Consider the following 23,223-nt stretch of genomic DNA (forward strand, 5'->3'; position numbering starts at 1 on the left):
AATGAACAGTACAGTGAAATGTGTATTTCTGAAGGTACATTATCTGTATTTTGATATTTTTGTACCTCAGGGAACAATACTTTACCCTAACTTAACCTTTTTCTAAGAGTGTGTTAACCCCCAAACACAGAGCTGAGAAAGATAAGATGGGTTGGGACCCTGAGACAACACTGGCTAGATGTCAGGGGCTGGAGGGAGGCTGCCTTGTGAGAAGCTCTGTTAAAACGGGTAAGAGGTCATGTCCAAACAGTGTTAACACTCTTCTGCCGAGGTCAAGTTCAGAACCCAAAATGTATTCAGGGCTCTGGTTAGGCCTACAAACAAGCTGATTGTACACTTCAGAGAGGCTCGGGCCCTTGGGATGTAGAGGTGAGGGGGTGCAATGGGGGCCTTTCGTTCTACCTATAGACATCATGCTTCAGCATCTAGTGCAGGGATGCTTTTATTTATTTTATTTTTAAATACATGGAATGAAACGCTGCCACTGACAGCAATCCACCCAATTATACTATTGTAAGATGACATTAACGCCCCCATAGTCACTGAGCAACTCTCAGCAACTTCATTGGCAGCTTATAGCTGCCTGAATACATTTGTTGTGCATGTTTTCCTCAGTCATCTGAATGTCCCCCTTTGTTCATAGAACTGTAGTTATGTAAGTAACCTTCGATATCCGCTATTAGTGGCTGGGACAAATGTAGCGCACATCTTGCGCACATCTTGAAATCATGTCCCTGCGTCAAATTTAACTATCTTTTGAGCAGTTGGAGCTATTATCGACAATGACCCCATTCCTGAAAGCTCAGACTCTCAGGAAAACATTCGTATATTATGCTTCTATCTAGGACGCACCAGCAGGACTCATTAGAAGAGGAGTTATGGATCTGAACAGAATAATTCTAATACATTTCTGATGCATTTCAATCACTCCAAAGCATACTTCCTTCAGAGTGGAACTTGACATATCTTTGCATTGAGATATTGGCAATAAGGCCAGAATCAAACTAGTTTGATTTGATTCGAATAGATTGATTAATGTATGAATACATTTGATATCCTGTATGAATCAATTTGACTCTGTAACCCCCCCCCCCCCCCCCCCCCAACCCCCGTTCTCCGATGGGTATGGCAGCTTGCCCAGTGTGGTTGTTTAAAAGTGTCTTCCTCAAACATTTTAGTGAGTACTACCACTGCTGTAGAGTGACACCTGGCTAATCCCATACTGGCGGTGTGCAGGGATTGACACCTATGGCTAATCCCATACTGGCAGTGTGCAGGGATTGACACCTATGGCTAATCCCATACTGGCAGTGTGCAGGGATTGACACCTATGGCTAATCCCATACTGGCAGTGTGCAGGGATTGACACCTATGGCTAATCCCATACTGGCAGTGTGCAGGGATTGACACCTATGGCTAATCCCATACTGGCAGTGTGCAGGGATTGACACCTATGGCTAATCCCATACTGGCAGTGTGCAGGGAGTGACACCTATGGCTAATCCCATACTGGCAGTGTGCAGGGATTGACACCTATGGCTAATCCCATACTGGCAGTGTGCAGGGATTGACACCTATGGCTAATCCCATACTGGCAGTGTGCAGGGATTGACACCTATGGCTAATCCCATACTGGCAGTGTGCAGGGATTGACATTAAAGTCTGAAAGGCACATGCCCTTCGGGAGTGCTTCAGTTGAGCCAGATCCTTACGGAACAGAACCCGGCACCTCTCCGTTTTGACAATTCTGTTTCCCGGGACCTATTTGGCCGGATCCAGTAGGCTTCCTTTACATGAAAAATTAAAAATCAGTTTGCAATGTAAAAATTCTAATAAAAGTGATCAGAGTTAATTCTCCTGCCCCATAAATAAACGTCACGTGAAAACACAGATTTTGGTTTGCGCAACATTATAGCCTATCTGTGGATAGTGTTTATTTTCCCCAATCATAAGGCCTATAGCCCGGGAACGCACAGCAAATCTGTCAGGGAACGCCATTCAGCCAGAACAAGTCTTTTCAAATAGCTCAAAAGCAATCGCAGGAAAACATAGGTTGGAAAGCGAATGGTTCCAGCTTCTAATCTGACAGTAGGCTGACAAAATATTTTAGCAACTTCCAAACAGGTCTATCGAGTAAACATAGTTTTACAAAGTAAAACAAGAGAGATAGGCTTTTGGCATGAGAGTATTGGCAATTGTCGGCAAGTTGAGCTGCACATCATTGGGTAAGTCAGTGAAAGCTTTTCTAAGACTATAATTTCCTGTAACTGTCATTTTGATGATTTGTTTGGTATTAAAAACAATTCTATTAAAGTATCCAGTCATACAAAATGACATAATTGTATGAAATGTGTTTATAAAAGGTCAAAAACTGTTCCCCATGTGAGAGCCTTCTTTATTAAGGGCCTCTACTCTAATGCTCTATGTCACTACGCAAATGCTATGACATCCATATGCACTGCTTTATTATAAAAGGAGGGGTTTTTCCATCCTTTCCAGTACCTCAGAGGCCCCCCAGGTCATCCCCCTCTCACAATCACTTTCTATATTTTTTGGTTGCCCGAAGATTATGATCTTCTGACAATGTAAATGATCTATTTATATACAGAAGTACCATATACTGCCTGCCTTTCGATCAGATCAGTACTGGAATTCTTTGTGCTTTGGTTGTTATTAGTAAAAACAAATCTCAGAACAGGCTCAACTTGCCTGACTGCCATAAATTGTCTTTCTTTCACTTAAATAATGCGGAGGAACCAGAAAGATCCGTTTTAGGCTACGGGAATTCTTTTGAGTTACTATATTTGTAAAAAGTTATTCAGCTGCACAGTGGGGCAACCTCAGAGCAAGCTCAACTTCCACGATTGCTCAGTTCACCTGCCCCAGGCAATAGGCAACACTTAATGTCAATCCCTGGTGTGTGTCTGAGCATGTGTGTGTGTGTGCACTGAATGGGTGTGTGTTTGTGTGTGTGTGTGTGATTAGTGAGACCTGGAACAAACACTAATGCTCTGGCTCTTATTGTTTTATGGCTTTTCCATTGAACACTGACCAGTTACTGATTAAGAGACGATCTGGGAGAACAAGTGCCGCCACTAAGTAGAACTAACTGGGAGCGCTGCCCTACCAGATGCATAGAACTAATGATATGTAAGGGTACAAAAGATACATGCAATGATACATAACCACCAGAGCAATATGGGCCTATAGAGAACAGAGATACGGTTCTGGTAAGCATTAAGTATAGTAACATAGGTTACGTGTGGATGGGGATGTAAGGATCCACAAGACGCAGCAGAATGGCGTCACAGCTTTCAGTGAGTTAAAGGTGGGATTTGTCTGGTTTGTTATTCAACCCTGTGGACTAAGAATCATGATTTCCCAGGGGTCCCTACGGCTGGGCAGAATTCACCGAGCGACCTAGACGTCTTTAGAGGGACTGGGGGATTGAGGGGAAAAAAGAGCAAATGAGTAAAGAAGTGAGGGGGGTGAAGTCACCATGTCGGTCAGTAAAGTGACTGAGGGGAATGAGAGTGAGAATGGGAGCATGTGTGTGTTTTTTGTTTTACTATCCTTGTGGGGGTCAGATGTCATCACAAGGATACTAAAACAAGGAATATTCTGACAAGTTGGAACATTTGGCCTGTCCCCACAAGGAAAAAGGCTATTTTAGGCTTAGGGGTTAAGAGTTAAGGTTAGGGAAAATAGGATTTTGAAAGGGAATCAATTGTTTGGTCTCCACAAGGATAGTAAAACAAATGTATGCATGTGTGTGTGTGTGTGTGTGTGTGTGTGTGTGTGTGTGTGTGTGTACTAGAGAGAGCAACACAGCGCATGTTTGTATGCAAATGAGTGGTTGATTAGTGAGTGAGAAAGTGTGTCTAATGTGCTGGTGCTCACCCTGCTCGCGCCGTTTGATCTGCTGGATCTGGTCCACGGTGCTCTTGAGGATGTGGCACTTGTCTGGCTGGACGTTGAGGCTGGCCATGTCGCCCATGTTGGCAGACAGGAGCTCGGCCAGCTCGTCTATGTAACGACACTCCAGCTCCCGTCGACGCTTCTCCACACTGCAAGGACAGCCACACACACACAGTTTAGGTTTATTTCTGATAAATGTTTAGAACTTTGCTGAAAGTGATTTTATGGCGTGTTAGCTGCAACCAAATTAATCCTCCTTCGCAACATAAAGGATAACTTGACCTGACACAGAGTCCATGAAACACACAGAGTTCTAGTTTGAGAGTACAACAGACGCGCGCAGGAGTTGAAGGATTTCCTGAAGGACAGGAGACAAAGAGGTGAATGAGATGACATTGTAGAGTATTGGAATGCAGCCCTGGGCTCATCAGAGAGTATCCAGGCAGACTGTCCGCTGCTGGGTTGGTACCAACGAGTAAGGGGAAGGATGGAGGGGAGGATCAGGGCTGGGGGGGGGTCTACAGGGGCAGCGGGCCTCTCAATAATTCATGGCTTCTATGAAGCCAGCACATAGAGAGAGAGGGGGGGGTGGCAGTGGGACCAGAGCAGAGAGCTGCAGGAGAGACCAGCGCTGACAGGGCAGAAAAGCAGACCAGTGCAGAGAGCAAGAGAACAGCTGAGGAGAGGGGGATTAAACCTGCTGCCAGTGTGTTATTGTTCCACCTAGCAGGGCATCAACTGAAATCGCTCTCACACACATCCGCCCTCTAGCAACAGCCCAGCAGCTAACTGAGTTATCCTAACACTGAAAGCCCTATGAGCTGAGAGCAACCCTGGCTAAGAGCTGAGAGTGACTACTAGCTCTGCACTGACCATGTGTGAGATATTAGAGGAATGCAGGGACTGACTACGGCTTGGCTTGACCTTGTTCGCTCAATTATTTTGCCCGCTGAAGCTGAAAGTAAGTTGCAGAAGAAATGTGGTAAACATGATAAAATATGAGTGATAAAACGGTTGGACACTTGGCCTACAAAACAGGATAGAATGGGATTGATCGCATTTGCAGACTTATGTAAGATAGCCTACTACTCGTAATGTGATGAGTAGATTGGATAGTCATAATTCAGGTTAATAATAAAACTCAATCACTGTTTGCAAAAAAAGGCTGTTTGAATGCATGGCTGAGCGTGTATAGAGTAGAGGCCTGGGCTATTTCTTCTCTCCGACTGTAGGCAATTTAAAACATGTTTTTTAAAGCTATGGGAAGCTCATGCTTTAGTAGCCCATTTTGAATGATTTAATTTATTTATGTATAGACATGAGTAGGCTAATTAGCCTATATAATTGTGGGAATTTAATTAAAATCGTAGCTTCCCCTAGCCTTATGGACATGCTGAGACTATGTCAATCTGGGGCCAATTTTATTTATCTGCTTTTCAATTTTTTAAACAGCCAGCTATTAATGGCTAACGGAAACCATGGTGTGTGTATGTGCGTGTGTATATGTGTCAGAGTGACTATATTTGACTAATGCCAGCGTGAGATCTGTATTTAATGACAAGATGCACGTCTCCGCCCTAACAATTGGAGTCGTTGTCCCAAAGGCGGGAAGGCAGGCAACAAGCTTGGTCCAAAATAAGCCCACAGAAACGCATTGGCCTCATTTTCACTTCTTCCTCAATGGTTTACACACACACACACACACACACACGCCGAGCCCCTCCCCATGCCTCTCACACCAGCAAAGTTGAGAGATCACATACTCCTCTCTGACATTTGGTTTCAACTCAATATTTACATCCCACAGAATCTGTAAAAAAATTATAATTATAATATGGACACAAACACATGGGCATTAAGCATAAAACACAATTATTTACGGAATTGGCAATTCGTTCTCATTCTGAGAAATACGGTTTCAACATCTGCACAACGTGGACAGGCTGTTCAAACAGTTGGAGACAAATAGAAGGGTTTGTTCATAACAATTATACTGTTCAACCTTGCTAGTTAGCAAATAGATCCAAGTTGGCTAAACCTGAAATACAAAGATTAGCTGGCTAATCACTAGCACGTGGGCTTGGGATTGTTGATGAGACCCATGTTAATTTTCTATAGCCCAATGCCTGCCACAAGAAGTTAGTGAATGTGCATTATGCATGGTTCTAGTGACATTTGTAACAAAAAGAGCATTTTCATAGACTTTACAGCCAGATCTGTGATTATTGCAAAAAAAGCAGGTTAAACTATTTTGATAGAAATAATTCAATTATTAGTGGGTCATATTGTCTTATGATTCATTGTAAGACAACGCTTATTTAGAACAAACCTTCAAAATATTTTTAGATACATATCGTGAATCGCCCATAAGTTTGAAAAACAAAACAAAAAAAACAGCGCCTAGCCCTAATTGTAAGTATATGCGAGTGAGTGAGTGAGTGAGTGAGTGAGTGAGTGAGTGAGAGAGAGAGAGAGTGTGTGTGTGTGTGTGTGTGTGTTGAAGATGACAGTAGGTGAAATGCATTGGGGTGGCAGGTAGCCTAGTGGTTAGAGCTTTGGGCCAGTAACCGAAAGGTTGCTAGATTGAATCCCCGAGCTGACAAGGTAAAAATGTGTCGTTCTGCCCCAGAACAAGGCACACTGTTCCCTGGTAGGCCGTCATTGTAAATAAGAATTTGTTCTTAACTGAAAGTGATTTGCCTAGTTAAATCAAATCAAACATTACCAAGGCTGCTCGTGGACAGGCGTGGTGTGTGTGTGTGTGTGTGTGTGTGTGTGTGTGTGTGTGTGTGTGTGTGTGTGTGTGTGTGTGTGTGTATGTCAGGTGCTGCATGGGGCTGGTGTAGAAACAGACAGGCAGCTCTGGAATGTGCGGTGGATCAAGCTGCAGTTACATCAGCCAACTGAGGCCTTGTAGAGGAGACCGTAACAATCAACACAACCAACAACACACACCTCCTCGCCAACCTTCAGCATCTATAGGGCCAAATCCCCATATACAGTACAATGCATTCGGAAAGTATTCAGACCCCTAGACTTTTCCCACATTGTTACATTACAGCCTTATTGTAAAATTGTTAAAAATATATATGTTTTCCTCAACCCCATAATGACAAAGCAAACACAAGTTTAGACATATTTGCAAACATATTAAAAAATAACAATAGCAATAACAATAGTTATCTATTTCTATGAGACTTGAAATTAAGCTCAGGTGCATCCTGTTTTGCATCATGTTACTATCCCACAGGTGCATCCTGTTTTGCATCATGTTACTATCCCACAGGTCAATGAAGTCTACCAGTCTGTCTACCCCGCCCTCTATCCACCATTCATAGTGACAACAGTCAGGGAGCTGACCAAGAACCCGATGGTCACTCTGACAGAGCTCCAGAGTTCCTCTGAGATGGGAGAACCTTCTAGAAGGACAACCATCTCTGAAGCACTCCACCAATCAGGCCTTTTTTGGTAGAGTGGCCAGACGGAAGCCACTCAGTAAAAGGCACATGACAGTCCGCCTGGAGTTTGCCAAAAGGCACCTATAGGACTCTCAGACCATGAGAAACAAGATTCTCTGGTCTGATGAAACCAAGTTGAACTCTTTGGCCAAAATGCTAAGAGTCACATCTGGAGGAAACCTGGTGAAGCATGTTGGTGGCAGCATGCTGTGGGGATGGTTTTCAGTGGCAGGGACTGGGGATCTAGTCAGGATCGAGGGAAAGATGAACGGAGCAAAGTACATAGAGCTCCTTGATGAAAACCTGCTCCAGAGTGCTCAGGACCTCAGACTGAGGCGAAGGTTCACCTTTCAACAGGACAATGACCCTAAGCACACAGCCAAGACAATGCAGGAGTGGCTTCGGGACAAGTCTCTGAATGTCCTTGAGTGGCCCAGCCAGAGCCCGGACTTGAACCCGATCGAAAAATCTCTGGAGAAACCTGAAAATAGCTGTGCAGCGATAATCCCCATCCAACCTGACAGAGCTTGAGAGGATCTGCAGAGAATGGGAGAAACTCCCCAAATACTGGTGTAATAAGCTTGCTAAAACTTCTAAAAACCTGTTTTTGCTTTGTCATTATGGGGTATAGTGTGTAGATTGATGAGGAAAACAATTATTTAATCAAGTTTAGAATACGGCTGTAAAGTAACGAAATGTGTAAAAAGTCAAGGGGTCTGAATACTTTCAAAATGCACTGTAGACTCTAAAAATATCTCAAATTCTCACACATCTGCCATTGACATAACTACATGATAACACAAGAATTAAAGCTAAGTGTGCACAGGCTCAAACTCCTATTCCTCAACACCAATCAGGGCCATAGAAGCGGGTAGCTTCTTTGGTTACTATGCAAACACAGATGAACATGAGAGAACAAATCTGAAGGGTAGTAGCAAGGTTATACTGTACTTCTGAGGGGACGCTTCTTGTTGAGTATGTGTAGTGGTGGAAAGAATTGACTCTTGAAAGGCAATGAAGACCATCGTTGTCATCATTATCTAGTCAATCGTTCTGGATAAGAGTGTCTGCTAAGTGATTAAAAGGTAAATGCACCGTGTTCTTACCTCTGCTCTGAGGTGTCGCATGGTGAGCCCTTCCTCTTGCGGGACTCTGGCGTGGCAGGTTCCGGGGCACTTTCCCCTACAGCACTCATTCTGAGCTTCAGGACACCTTGGTGAGAGAAGAGGACAGGGTTAGCCTGTGGATGAAACCACAATCACAGCTGATTCAAAATCAGACATAACACCACTCATCATGGAGGAGACAAATACATTAAAAACACAAAGCCTAACGCGGGAAGAACCATCTTGACTTCTGGTCAGCATGACCTGAATCAGGATTGGTTTTAGGGCTGGGATACAGAGGGGTCCATTTGACAGGAAATCACATCTTCATTTCCCTCCTAATTGCAGATCCATGTTAGGCATCTGAAGCAAATGGGACCCCACTGATCTCACACACACACACACACACACACACACACACACACACACACACACACACACACACACACAATAATCAGCCTCTAAAGTCCTTAGCGCATGAGATGCCTCTGTCGAGCGAGACAAAACATAATTGAGCAAGCAAACACTGATTCGAGAGTGCATAGGATGGTTCCCGTGAGCATACAGACCAGTCGATAGCGCAGAGATTTGGTCGAGAAAGCAGAGGATGTGTTCTGTGAGTGGACAGGTCAAACTTGAGAGCTTGGGCGAGCAGAACATCAATGCCACGTATCAAAAAGAAAAATGTCTAAAATCAAAAAATATTGAACCGTAAGCAACATGGTTCAAACATGTAACAGTTTTTTGGGGAAAGCATCAAATTGTCCACCAACAATACTAATCACATCTTTGTCAAGTTTTCACTCTCAATTAATCAAGATGCTCTCTCTGAAGACTTGGCACCTTTGGGTTTAAATCTTTTTTTTCTCTCGAATGAATTTCAGGCTGGTGGGAAAGAGGTGGGTGTGTGTCTAGAAACCTTAGATTGGTCACTTTCACTGGAGTGATGGCCGAACTAACAAATGCTTGAGTGTAGTGTTGTCAGTACAGTGTTGTGTCATGTGATTGGTTGAGTTAAGTTCATGAGGTCAAACGGATGCACTTCAGAGTTTCAGAGACATCTGTTGAACTTGCTAGCTAGCTTGAACAGTAATCACCGAACAACTTGGGCAACCCAGCTTCAACTTGATACATAAGCAAAGTAACTGGGAAATCAAATAAATCACTATACTATACCTTGAGTTGAGTGGAATCTGCTTACTGAAGTTAGTGAACTAGCTAGATAGCTAATCACTTATTAACCAGCAACGTAAAGCGGTAAACAGAGAAGCAAATGGCCACCTCTAGCTAAGTAACACCATAGTCCACCACTAGCTAATTGTTTGTCTTCACCATTCCAAAGTGTCTGGTATGTGTTTGTTTGATATGAGGGAGGTAACCCCAATGTATCAAATAATAGGTGGAGTATGGGCATAGCATGGCTGTGATCTAACAAGTTCATTCATTATACACTATGTCCTGGCCATAATTGAATATACAGAAATATAATGACTCCATTGTTGGGAATGACATGTGGGTACGCACGTAACAAGGGGCCGTTAGTAATGTACTGGGGTGGGGGAGTTGTCCAAAATAGGGTAGGGTTGTCTAACTTTTTTTTTGCTTTGGGGAGGGCAGTTTTTATTTTATTGGGCACAGGGGAGGGTAGTGTTTTCCCCCTGGTTTACATCTGCTATTTTGCAGGTTTTACGATATAATTTCTTCCATCCGAGCCACATTTCCTCATATGTTTACAGGGGCCTCCCCTATCAAGATGTTCTGGTACTTCCCTTATGCACCACGCTTTTCCCTGCGCTAACTTTTACTATCCCACAGGTCAATGAAGTCTACCAGTCTGTCTACCCCGCCCTCTATCCACCATTCATAGTGACAACAGTAGTAGGCGGATCGTTTGTCCAGATCTGCAATAGGCTAACTAGCGATCATACCACATATAAAAATCATTCAAAGCTGGATCGATTTTCAATATGAATCCACAAGAACAAAAAAGAATAGCTGATAGGCAGCGGAGAGGCCAGGTGCATCAATGCACATGAAAGAACAATGAAGACATGAGGCTCCCCTATTGATCTTGTTTAGGGACAACACAATCATCCTACCCAGACTAGCCTACACCACCACAATGCATTATTGTTTTCAAGTGAATACACAACATATTATTGTGATTTGAATGTTTCATTCCATTTGGATGAGCTGTTGGTCTACTCTACAGTTTATAAGGTCTAGAAAGACAGTCTTATTCTGGTAACATGATGATCGATGCATGGCTGCTGTTTGACAAATAAAAATCATCTCATCCTTGTGTCCATAATAAATCTCATAGGCTATACCCGCATTGTATCTGTGAGCTGTTGGCTAGAGCTCACATGCCAATATCAGAGGGCACATTCACTATACCTACATTACATTTTTTGGAACAAAACCATCAGTCGGCCAATAATTGAAAATGCGATGGAAACCCATTTCACTTGTATTTTTTATTTGGAACTTGGGAATTTAACCTCAAAAGTCATTTTTATGTGCAACAAGTACATTTGATGGAAACACAACTGCGCATATTGTTTTGATGCAGATTTTAGAATAAAGAAAAGTGATACGATCAAGAGCAGTACGGGTTTCTTCTTTTTGCTCAGAATAAATCGCATGAAAATCTGTCCTCAGTTCGATGGAAACCTAGCTATAGATAGCCCAAAGACTCTGGCAAGTGCACATTTGAACACATTTGTATATACCGGCACTGTTGAGTGGAACAAACTACCACAGCAACTCAAAGCCATACCAACCATAACCACTTTTGAAAGAATGTCAAAAGCTGGCTAATGTGTGAACAGTAGAACCTTTTCTTGTCTTTCTCTGTATATATATATATATACAGTGCCTTGCGAAAGTATTCGGCCCCCTTGAACTTTGCGACCTTTTGCCACATTTCAGGCTTCAAACAAAGATATAAAACTGTATTTTTGTGTGAAGAATCAACAACAAGTGGGACACAATCATGAAGTGGAACGACATTTATTGGATATTTCAAACTTTTTTAACCAATCAAAAACTGAAAAATTGGGCGTCCAAAATTATTCAGCCCCCTTAAGTTAATACTATGTAGCGCCACCTTTTGCTGCGATTACAGCTGTAAGTCGCTTGGGGTATGTCTCTATCAGTTTTGCACATCGAGAGACTGACATTTTTTCACATTCCTCCTTGCAAAACAGCTCGAGCTCAGTGAAGTTGGATGGAGAGCATTTGTGAACAGCAGTTTTCAGTTCTTTCCACAGATTCTCGATTGGATTCAGGTCTGGACTTTGACATTCTAACACCTGGATATGTTTATTTTTGAACCATTCCATTGTAGATTTTGCTTTATGTTTTGGATCATTGTCTTGTTGGAAGACAAATCTCCGTCCCAGACTCCATCAGGTTCTTCCAGAATGTTCCTGTATTTGGCTCCATCCATCTTCCCATCAATTTTAACCATCTTCCCTGTCCCTGCTGAAGAAAAGCAGGCCCAAACCATGATGCTGCCACCACCATGTTTGTCAGTGGGTATGGTGTGTTCAGGGTGATGAGCTGTATTGCTTTTACGCCAAACATAACGTTTTGCATTGTTGCCAAAAAGTTCAATTTTGGTTTCATCTGACCAGAGCACCTTCTTCCACATGTTTGGTGTGTCTCCCAGGTGGCTTGTGGCAAACTTTAAACAACACTTTTTATGGATATCTTTAAGAAATGGCTTTCTTCTTGCCACTCTTCCATAAAGGCCAGATTTGTGCAATATACGACTGATTGTTGTCCTATGGACAGAGTCTCCCACCTCAGCTGTAGATCTCTGCAGTTCATCCAGAGTGATCATGGGCCTCTTGGCTGCATCTCTGATCAGTCTTCTCCTTGTATGAGCTGAAAGTTTAGAGGGACGGCCAGGTCTTGGTAGATTTGCAGTGGTCTGATACTCCTTCCATTTCAATATTATCGCTTGCACAGTGCTCCTTGGGATGTTTAAAGCTTGGGAAATCTTTTTGTATCCAAGTCCGGCTTTAAACTTCTTCACAACAGTATCTCGGACCTGCCTGGTGTGTTCCTTGTTCTTCATGATGCTCTCTGCGCTTTTAACTGACCTCTGAGACTATCACAGTGCAGGTGCATTTATACGGAGACTTGATTACACACAGGTGGATTGTATTTATCATCATTAGTCATTTTGGTCAACAGTGGATCATTCAGAGATCCTCGCTGAACTTCTGGAGAGAGTTTGCTGCACTGAAAGTAAAGGGGCTGAATAATTTTTCACGCCCAATTTTTCAGTTTTTGATTTGTTAAAAAAGTTTGAAATATCCAATAAATGTCGTTCCACTTCATGATTGTGTCCCACTTGTTGTTGATTCTTCACAAAAAAATACAGTTTTATATCTTTATGTTTGAAGCCTGAAATGTGGCAAAAGGTCGCAAAGTTCAAGGGGGCCGAATACTTTCGCAAGGCACTGATATATATATATATATGTATGTGTGTTTACATAAATAATAGGGACCACAATGTAAATAAGTATCTGACTTCATTGTCCCGGTCACTTTGAAAAATATCTGCACTGTAGGTATATACAGTGCATTCGGAAAGTGTTCAGACCCCTAGAACTTTTCCACATTCCATTACAGCATTATTCTAAAATGTATTAAATTGTTTCCCCCCCCTCATCAATCTACACACAATACCCCATAATGACAAAAGCAAAAACAGGTGTTTTGACATTTTTGCAAATGTACAAACAAACAATAAAATATCACAATTACATTATTCAGACCCTTTCCTCAGTACTGTGTTGAAGCACCTTTGACAGCGATTACAGACTCAAGTCTTCTTGGGTACGACGCTACACGCTTCGTACACCTGTATTTGGGGTGTTTCTCCCATTCTTCTCTGCAGATCCTCTCAAGCTATCGGGTTGGATGGGGAGTGTTGCTGCAAAGCTATTTTCAGAACTCTCCAGAGATGTGTGATTGGGTTCAAGTCCGGGCTCTGGCTGGGCCACTCAAGGACATTGAGACTTGTCCCGAAGCCACTCCTGCATTGTCTTGGTTGTGTGCTTAGGGTTGTTTTCCTGAGTGCTCTGGAGCAGGTTATCAAAGATCTCTCTGTACTTTGCTCCATTCATCTTTCCCTTGATCCTGACCTATTTCTCACATTTTGTGAACAAATTTGTTTACATCCCTGTCAGTGAGCATTTCTCCTTTGCCAAGATAATCCACCCACCTGACAGGTTTGGCATTTCAAGAAGCTGATGAAAACACATTACACAGGGGCACCTTGTGCTGGTGACAATAGAAGGCCACTAAAATGTGTAGTTTTAGAAAACAACACAATGCCACATAAGTCTCAATTTGAAGAAGCGTCCAATTGGAATGTTGTCTGCAAGAATGTTCACCAGAGCTGTTACCAGAAAACATGTAACCACGCCAGCCCAGGACCTCCACATCCGCTGATGAAACTGAGCATTTCTGTCTGTAATAAAGCCCTTTTGTGGGGAAAAACTCATTCTGATTGGCTGGGCCTGGCTCCCAAGTGCATTCCATGTGAAATGCATAGATAAGGGCCTAATGAATTTATTTACATTGACTGATTTCCTTAAGTTAACTGTACCTCAGTATAATTGTTGCATTTTGTTTATATTTTTTTGTTCAGTATAATTATCACAATATATATATTTTTAAATCTGATTTGCCACCTAGCAGAGTGTCTGCCTAATGGTAGTGTAGGTCGAATGAAACAGGCAGGGAGAATGAGCTCGTTCGTGGTGGTTCCCGACCACTCAACCATCTGGCCTGTAGCCCTGAGTGGTTGAAGAGGCAAAGTCGATATCCAAGTTTAAAAACACAGGGTCACTCCAGTTATTTGTGGACATAAATAATCATTTTCAACGAGACAAATTACAGTACAAGGGGAGGGTTGGGAGAAATATTGTTTTTACATCAACAATATGCATTCACCAAACATTTAACTGAGGTAGTAAATGTCTGATTGGGAACTACCATTGTCTATCAAATTACAGTGTCAAATTATTTAAAATCGGCATTGGAAGTTGTATTGAATACAGGCAGTAATACAGGAGTCAAATCTCATAGGGAGTCTCATCAGATCAGATGTTATCAGCAAGCCAGAGCCACCTGTGGAAAGAGCACAAGTAGAACAGTGCCTTCAGAAAGTACACACCTCTTGACATTTTCCACATTTTGTTTTGTTACAGCTTGAATTTAAAAATGAGTTAAACATAGACCAGTGACACAAAATCTACACAATAATGTCTAAGTGGAATTATGTTTAGACATTTTTACATATAAAACACATAAAGCTGAAATGTCTCGAGTCAAAGTATTCAACCCCTTTGTTATGGCAAGCCAAAATAACTTCTGGAGTAAAAATGTGCTTAACAAGTCAGATAATAAGCTGCATGGACTAACTCTGTGTAATAATGGTTTAACATGATTTAATGCCTACCCCATCTCTGTACACCACACCAACTGTTTGATTATCTGGAAGGTCCCTCAGTTGAGCATGGAATTTCCAGCACACGTAACGACAAAGACCAGGGAGGTTTTCCAATGCCTCGCAAAGAAGGGCACCTATTGGTAGATGGGTAAAAAGAAAATGCTGATTCTAACATGTATTAACTCAGGGGGGTTGAATAGTTCTCATTAAAATATATTAGGGTTTTATTTCCCATTAATTTAAAAAAAAGTTAGACTTTCTTCCCTTTTGACAGAGTATTTTGTATAGATCGTTGACGAAAAAAATACAATTAAATCCATTTTAATCCCACTTTGTAACAACAAAATCTGGAATAAGTCAAAGGGTGCGAATACTTTATGAAGGCACTGTACGTACAAACAGATAAATGTATCATTCAACATAAGATTGCACCGAAAACTAACTTCACTCCCTCACTACTCGCATCCTTCTCAAAACCCCATTGGAAAACTGAGGAGAGAAACCTTGGGTCCTCTCTTCCAATGGGGTTTTAGAAAGAGGCACTGAAATAGGAAGCAAGGAATCAAGGAGATATAATATTGTCACAGAGCTGTTACACGTTTGTCTCGATATGGAATGGCAGATGTCACTATGTGGGACTGCGCAGAGGTGTACAATCAGCACCATTTGTCAGTATTATTGAGCCATAGGAAATCTTCTTTAGACTTTGTGTTAATTAAAACATAAATGAGTATGTTTAAGCAGTCATACATGACATACATGACTGTTGGGAGTGCGGTGCCATACCTTTAGCTCCCTGGTGCAGCAGAACTGACACGCTAGATATGAAGTTGCAGCAGATGTCTGTTGACCACGCTCAGGATGTTCTCCAGACAGCGGTAACGCTGGAACGTGTCCCAGGAACTGTTGGTGGTCAGGTCACCTACCTCAGAACCAGTGAAGATCTCCAGGTTCTTACAGTAGGGCATTAGCACAATCTACAAAGACAGTAAGATGCAGAAGATGGAATTAGATTTCGTATGGAGTCGAAAGCGCTGAATCCCAACAAAATCCTTGTAGCGCAAATTTTTATGCAAGTTACACCAATGCATGATTTATGCAAGAGTCTCAGTTGCATCTCGGTGTGCGTGTGGGGTAGCTAACCCAGTTAATGTGTGTGTATGCTGACTGCGGGGCAAGCTCAGACTAACAGTAGTCCATCCCTGCCTCAAAAACCCTGGTCCGGGGAGCACCAAATATCTGAGGAGACAAGAGAGGGATGTCACAAAACATGACACAATCACACACAAGAACAAAAACACAGGCATGTAATACAGGGTGTATACAGACTCAGAGTAGACTCAAATACACACGCATCTCCTACACTAAACACACACTCACATATACAGACCCATTACGCACTCTCTCACGCGCAACAAATATTCACAGAGAAAAAGACTAGGTGTGTGTTTGCAGTGATCCAGGGTGGAGGAATACCATCTGGTTGTCGTTATCAGGCATGGTGTTGGCACAGCGGCTGTTTGTGGAGACCACACTGGGACACATCACTATCATCAACGCCTCTTCTCACTGGTCCGGTAACTACGCCAACATAACATGTACATGGACATTGGAGTTTGATACCCCTGGCCGGGACTCCACTGAGGAAGGTGGAGGGGTACATATGTGCTGAGTTGTGCAAGTCACAAGGTGAGTTAGGGAACACCAATGACCCCAAGTCTTCGATGAAAGTTACATCAAGGTCAAAGGTGACTCGCAGATCCAAACTTGGCCAATGAAGTAGAAGCCCGACTCCACTTTGTCAGACATACAGTATGTTCTCTGCACTCACCCGTCTCCTGAGAACGACTGTAGTGAGAAAATAAAAATATGTCAGAAAATAACATCGACCGAGTTCAATTGGAGTTAAACACCATCTTAGTGTTACATTGTATGCAACAGCCCATTTAAAAGACTGCTGCTGCATTAATAGAGGCAACTATGGATAATCATTTAGCAAAGTAAGTGATAACATACTATGGGATTAAGGCGAGCTGTACCAATCCACACCACTCGTCAGTCAGTATGGCTCAGTATTGAACAGCCTGCTGTCATTTCATGCCCAACCCGTGAAGAGCTATCCTCCTATAGGTTTTCACTTCATCCCTTACCTAACCTACACATTCAGCATAGAACCATCTTTCTAACCAAACAGACAGGAGTTGGCCAAAGTCCATAACAAGTTATCCTCTCTACGTGACATATGTCCTAATAACAATGCCTCCATATAGCGTAAAAGCAATTAGAGGAACTCTCAGTACCACAAACGATTAAGTTACAGGGTGATTGATAGAAGGCAGGGTTACCTGCATGAAGCCTCCAGAGTGCTGTGCATGGTGGAGAGCCAAGGTACTTGGAATAGAGTGGACTCCTGTATCTCCTATCTTTGTCAGCGAAGCAGAGGACAACTTCCCCACCACATAGTGACAGTGGGCCTGCATGGAGAGAGAGAGATTGTTAGAGGTAATTATCCTTTATTGTAACTGCAGAAAAACTGCCAGAGTAAAGGTTATCAGAAGTGTATTTCAAAGAGACTATCTCAATGCAGTTTATAATATTGGCTATTTATTTCAGAGTTTGAGCTTGCCTCCCACTTACCCAATCTCAATCACCTCTACCTTAGGGAGGGCCTTCCCTGTCTGTTCTCACCACTCCCTCACAGTCTGGCTGGTCTTCCAAGTCCTCCTTCTCTAGCAACCCCTCGTTAACTTAGTTAGCTAGCTACAATGCTCTTGGTTAACCAAAGATACTGGTACATTTTATATGTGGTTAAACATCAGCTAGCTATATCCTATCCTAGCTAGCTGGCGCTGATCTAGCTTGCCTAATCAATAGCCTGCTTTAACATCAGAAAACCAAATAACTACCTACTTCAATTGAAATACTGAAATCCTAGTTGATTAGTTGGCTGGTTAGGTTATAGAGCTTACCTTTTTATTGTCAGCCATCGTCCTTACACCATCACCTTGCCTTCAGTCTGAGAGAAGTTGCCAACAACTGGATGTATACGGTTTTAGGGATACAGCAAATACAATCTAGCTTTATTTTCTGCTGAAACCCGTACGTGGGAACTACACTCAGGTGTTCTTTTTTTTTTTTTTTTTTAAATGTTGTTTTTTTAACGCCCGCTACGTTAGGTTACATTGCCTTTCAACGTCAAAATCTGGTTTATACTAGATAACACAGCTTTACTCTATAGTAAAAATTCATGAAAAACAAAGATGTGCTTTTTGGTCTTAACTTTAAAGTTATGGTTAGGCAAAAGGTTAGCAGTGTGGTTAAGTTTAAAAACAGATTTTAAGAAGATAAATTGTAGAAATAGGCTGGGTTTAGCCATAATAAGTATGACTTTGTGGCTGTGTTTAACTAGTGACAACCATGTTCATTGGCTAGAATTTTCACCTCTAATAAAATGATAGTAAAAGATTGAAGATGCGAGAGCAAGATGTTTAAGTATCTCTGCAAAAAAATTATGAATAAACTACTCTCAAATTAATATTTTGCATGCGGCAAAGAAGTACTGCTTACTTAAAGTCACACATGCAACTCAAACTTAATTTGCACGACCCCGCTGCCTGTGCACTCGCGGGACCAGTCCTCTGCCTGCTCGACCACAGTCTTCACTCTCCACTGGTCTGTGCATTCGCATCACTCCTCTCCGTTCACGGCACCCATTCCAAGCAGTGTTATCAGTAGTGGGGCTGTGCTGGGGGGGGGGGGACGGTTTTGACAGGGATGAGGGTCACAGGCATGTTACTGGAGGGGAGGCAGACAGCACCACAGACCAAAGATTAAGACTGGTTAAATTAAAAAGAGGCCTTTCCCCTGCAGATTTGTGGCTCTGGAATTCACAGCCATTAATCACAGCAGTTGATCAAAAAGAGACAAAAAGTCCCCTCATATTTGTGCGTCACACTAAGTCATCTGACTGGAATTGGTAAAGGGTCATGGAGTTTGTTATGGGTTTCCATAATGCCCAAATATAGCCCAAAGTGGTGTAAAGGCTGATTTTGCTTTTGAGGCGATAGTTTTTTCCCCCTTGGTTGGCTATTCTTTGACCTCCTCTGTGCTCCACAAGCGATGCGATGTCTAACTGTGGTTCAGCATTGATTGTTTGCAGCTATATTTAGTTGAAGTCGGAAGTTTACATACACCTTAGCCAAATACATTTAACCTCAGTTTTTCACCATTCCTGACATTTAATCCTCGTAAAAATTCCCTGTCTTAGGTCAGTTCGGATCACCAATTTATTTTAAGAATGTGAAATGTCAGAATAACAGTAGAGGGATTTATTTATTTCAGCTGTTAATTCTTTCCTCAAATTCAGTGGGTCAGAAGTTTACATGTACCAAATACCAATGGAGTGTAATTGCCTTTAAAATGGTTCAACTTGGGTCAAATGTTTCAGGTAGCCTTCCACAAGCTTCCCACAATAAGTTGGGTGAATTTTGGCCCATTCCTCCTGACAGAGCTGGTGTAACAGTCAGGTTTGTAGGCCTCCTTGCTCACACACACTTTTTCAGTTCCGCCCACAGATTTTCTATGGGATTGAGGTCAGGGCTTTATAAATGGCCACTCCAATACCTTGACTTTGTTGTCCTTACGCCATTTTGCCACAACTTTGGAAGGATACTTGGGGTCATAGACAATTTGGAAGACCCATTTGCAACCAAGCTTTCACACTGATGTCTTGAGATGTTGCTTCAATATATCCACATAATATTCCTGCCTCATGATGCCAGCTATTTTGGGAAGTGCACCAGCAAAGCAACCCCACAACATGATGCTGACACCCATGTTTCACGGTTGGGATGGTGTTCTTCTGCTTGCAAGCCTCCCCGTTTTTCCTCCAAACACAACGATGGTCCTTATGGACAAACAGTTCTATTTTTGTTTCATCAGACCAGAGGACCTTTCTCCAAAAAGTATGATCTTTGTCCCCATGTGCAGTTGCAAACCGTAGTCTGGCCTTATGGTTTTGGAGCAGTGGCTTCTTCCTTGCTGAGCGGCCTTTCGGGTTATGTCGATATAGGACTTGTTTTACTGTGGATATAGATACTTTTGTAGCCGTTTCCTCCAGCATCTTCACAAGGTCCTTTGCTGTTGTTCGGGGATTGATTTGCACTTTTCGCACCAAAGTACGTTCATCTCTAGGAGACAGAGCTTCCTGAGCGGTATGCCGGCTGTGTGGTCCCATGGTGTTTATACTTGCTTACTATTGTTTGTAAAGATGAACGTGGTACCTTCAGGCATTTGGAAATTGCTCCCAAGGAGAAACCAGACTTGTCTCCACAATTGTTTTTCTGAGGTCTTGGTTGATTTCTTTAGATTTAACCATGATGTCAAGCAAAGAGGCACTGAGTTCGAAGGAAGGCCACCTCCAATTAACTCAAATTATGTCAATTAGCCAATCAGAAGCTTCTAAAGCCATGGCATTATTTTCTGGAATTTTCCAAGCTGTTTAAAGGCACAGTCAACTTAGTGTATGTAAACTTCTGACCCACTGGAATTGTGACACAGTGAGTTATAGGTGAAATAATCTGTCCGTAAACAATTGTTGGAATAATTACTTGTGTCATGCACAAAGTAGATGTCCTAACAGACTTGCCAAAACTATAGTTTGCTAACAAGAAATTTGTGGAGTAGTTGAAAAACGAGTTTTAATGACTCCAACCTAAATGTCTGTCAACTTCCAACTTCAACTGTATGTACTACATATGAAGCTGCAGACACTGTGGTCAATCTGTGGTCGACCGTGGTCAGATGCATGGTCGGTGGCTGTGTGTGATTGCCTCCGCACTGGCCCAACAGTGCCTGTGGGTGATCTGTGGAGCACTGCAGGATGATCTTTCTCTCTGTGCATCAGATGTTGTCAGTGGCTAGCTGTAGCCATGGCAACAGGTCATGCTCAGGCGAGAGTCTTTCTGTGAGAGAAATCTACAGCTCATCAGCCTGAGAGAAGAACATAGTGCTAAAACAACAGCATCATAAAGCATGTATCACACTTGTCCTACAGAATGGTCCTCTGTACAATAGGTCTACATATGTACATTGCACACACACATCTATATGTGTAACCGTTTTCCTTCCGTCCCTCTCCTCGCCCCTACCTGGGCTTGAACCAGGGACCCTTTGAACACAACTACTGACACCGCCGAAGCATCGTCACCCATCGCTCCACAAAAACCACGGTCCTTGCAGAGCAAGGGAAACAACTACTTCAAGGTTTCAGAGCGAGTGACGTCACCGATTGAAACGTTATTAGCGCGCACCACCACTAACTAGCCTGCCATTTCACGGCGGTAACATATGCACATACAGACATAAATTTGTTGGTATGACCAGTGTCCACAGCAGCCTGCGAAAATAGCAGCACATTACACTTCAACCCAGGCTGGAAAGGTGACACCTTATATACAGGCCAGAAAACATGTTACTCTAATCCAAATAACACAACCAAAACACCTCAGACACAGGCCAAAACATCAGACACGGCAAAACAAAACTGCAGCTAAACAGGCACAGGCCAAAACACTGGATGCACACACACACACACACACACACACACACACACACACACACACGTGACAACATCATCACACGACAAGGTGACAACATTGCACCTCACCCTCTTCCAAGATGGGGCTTTCCATATTAATGTATGAGACTGAAACAGACTCTGATAGTGTGGTGCCAGTGGTCAATGAGATGATTCTGTGTTGTCAACTACCAAATGGTCACTGTGGTTGGTTGTCACACAGGGATCTACTGAACTGAATGAACCAGCCTCTCCAACACAAGCCCAGCTGAATATAGAATGTTTTACATTGAAGACAAGCATGTTACAGAAACACCAGGAATTGAGACTGAAATTAGTATGTGATTTGCAGGCATCTATACTAAAGGTCAGTCCATTCCACTAACAGAGTCAGTACTATAGGTCGACCGATTAATCGGAATGGCCGATTAATTGGGGCCGATTTCAAGTTCTAACAATCGGTCATTTTGAACACTTTAAAAAAAACATTTTTTTTTACACCTTTATTTAACTAGGCAAGTCAGTTAAGAACACAAGTCAGTTGTTTTCAATGACTGACTAGGAACGGTGGGTTAACCGCCTTGTTCAGGGGCAGAACGACAGATTTTCACCTTGTCAGCTCAGGGGATCCAATCTTGCAACCTTACAGTTGCAGACTTACCTAGTCCAACGCTCTAACCACCTGCCTCTCGTTGCACTCCACAAGGAGACGGAATGCCTGTTACGCGAATGCAGTAAGCCAAGGTAAGTTGCTAGCTAGCATTAAACTTATCTTATAAAAAACAAATCAATCATAATCTCTAGTTAACTACACATGGTTGATGATATTACTAGTTTATAAGAGATATAGAAAGAAAATCAGACACCTCGCATTTGTAAAACCAAAGTTTGATAGCAAGGTTCAGCTAGCTATTTTAGCAAGCAAGGAGTATGCGAGCATAGTCGTGCGCTTACGCCTAGCCAGGTTCTGCTCGGAGCAAACAGAACCTAGTCTGCAGTCGCCTTAATCAGCATGCCCTCTCAGCAAAGGTAAATAGCCTAAAGAGTGGCAGTGCCAATCAATTATCTGATCTGCCAACAAACGATAATTAGCACTACGAATACAATCACCCAGCCTAACACCCATATGGCCAATCATGAATCAACTGTGAAGTGTAATTTTAATTTTCACTTTCATGCCAGGTTCAGCTGTTCCAGCTCTGCACCTGAGAGTACAGGCAGGGAACAGGTAGGTTATGATGTCAGCACAGCTGAATTTCACAGAACGTTTTAGTGGCCCCCACTTTACCATGCAGTTGAGAGAAAATGTTTGTTTTTTAAATTGTTTTTTTATCTTGCGATTCTAAATATTCTGCCATGGATCGGAGGTAACATTTTGCATTTTTAAAGCGATTTTCCTGCAATTCTATGACTTTTTCCATGGCTAATACATAAATCTTTACTGCTGAATCAATATTTAGTTATTGTCCGTTCTCCCCCTTTATTTTGGTGATTGTTAGTTCTCAAATATTAATATATAGGGCCATTATCTTTTCTACATACTTTCTCTGGTTTTAGTCATTTAAGTTTACACTGAAAGGGTTTTTCCATCCCCAAAATGTATTTCTGACAAGAAAAAAATATATACTATTGCAACCTTATAGATAACGTTAAGATTTGGATGGGATAATCTGATCCTAGATCTGTGGTGAG

The 23,223-nt window shown here is 42.4% G+C and overlaps 1 protein-coding gene and 1 long non-coding RNA gene across 7 annotated transcripts in view; both read right to left on the minus strand.

Moving 5' to 3' along the window:
* LOC135557638 (nuclear receptor coactivator 1-like) overlaps positions 1–23,223 on the minus strand; it is a 96,862-nt gene that overhangs the window by 28,970 nt on the left and 44,669 nt on the right. For all 5 annotated transcript variants that reach the window (XM_064991109.1, XM_064991107.1, XM_064991108.1 and 2 more), the window contains 2 exons: positions 8,483–8,588; positions 3,901–4,067 (listed from right to left, as the gene is read on the minus strand). In XM_064991109.1, the coding sequence (XP_064847181.1) occupies positions 3,901–4,067; positions 8,483–8,571 (256 nt within the window). In that variant the 5' untranslated portion in view covers positions 8,572–8,588. The remainder of the gene's footprint in view (positions 1–3,900; positions 4,068–8,482; positions 8,589–23,223) is intronic.
* Positions 12,924–21,985, minus strand: LOC135557637 (uncharacterized). Of its 2 annotated transcripts, XR_010458239.1 has the most exons (6): positions 17,300–21,985; positions 16,431–16,802; positions 16,098–16,193; positions 15,741–15,931; positions 14,964–15,088; positions 12,924–14,632 (listed from the first exon to the last, which is right to left on the minus strand). It is a non-coding gene; the product is annotated as an uncharacterized LOC135557637 (long non-coding RNA). The 2 variants fall into 2 exon arrangements; XR_010458238.1 differs by having other exon boundaries at positions 16,098–16,802.

This window comes from Oncorhynchus masou, chromosome 16, assembly GCF_036934945.1.
Source record: "Oncorhynchus masou masou isolate Uvic2021 chromosome 16, UVic_Omas_1.1, whole genome shotgun sequence".
In the NCBI taxonomy this organism is placed as follows: domain Eukaryota; kingdom Metazoa; phylum Chordata; class Actinopteri; order Salmoniformes; family Salmonidae; genus Oncorhynchus; species Oncorhynchus masou.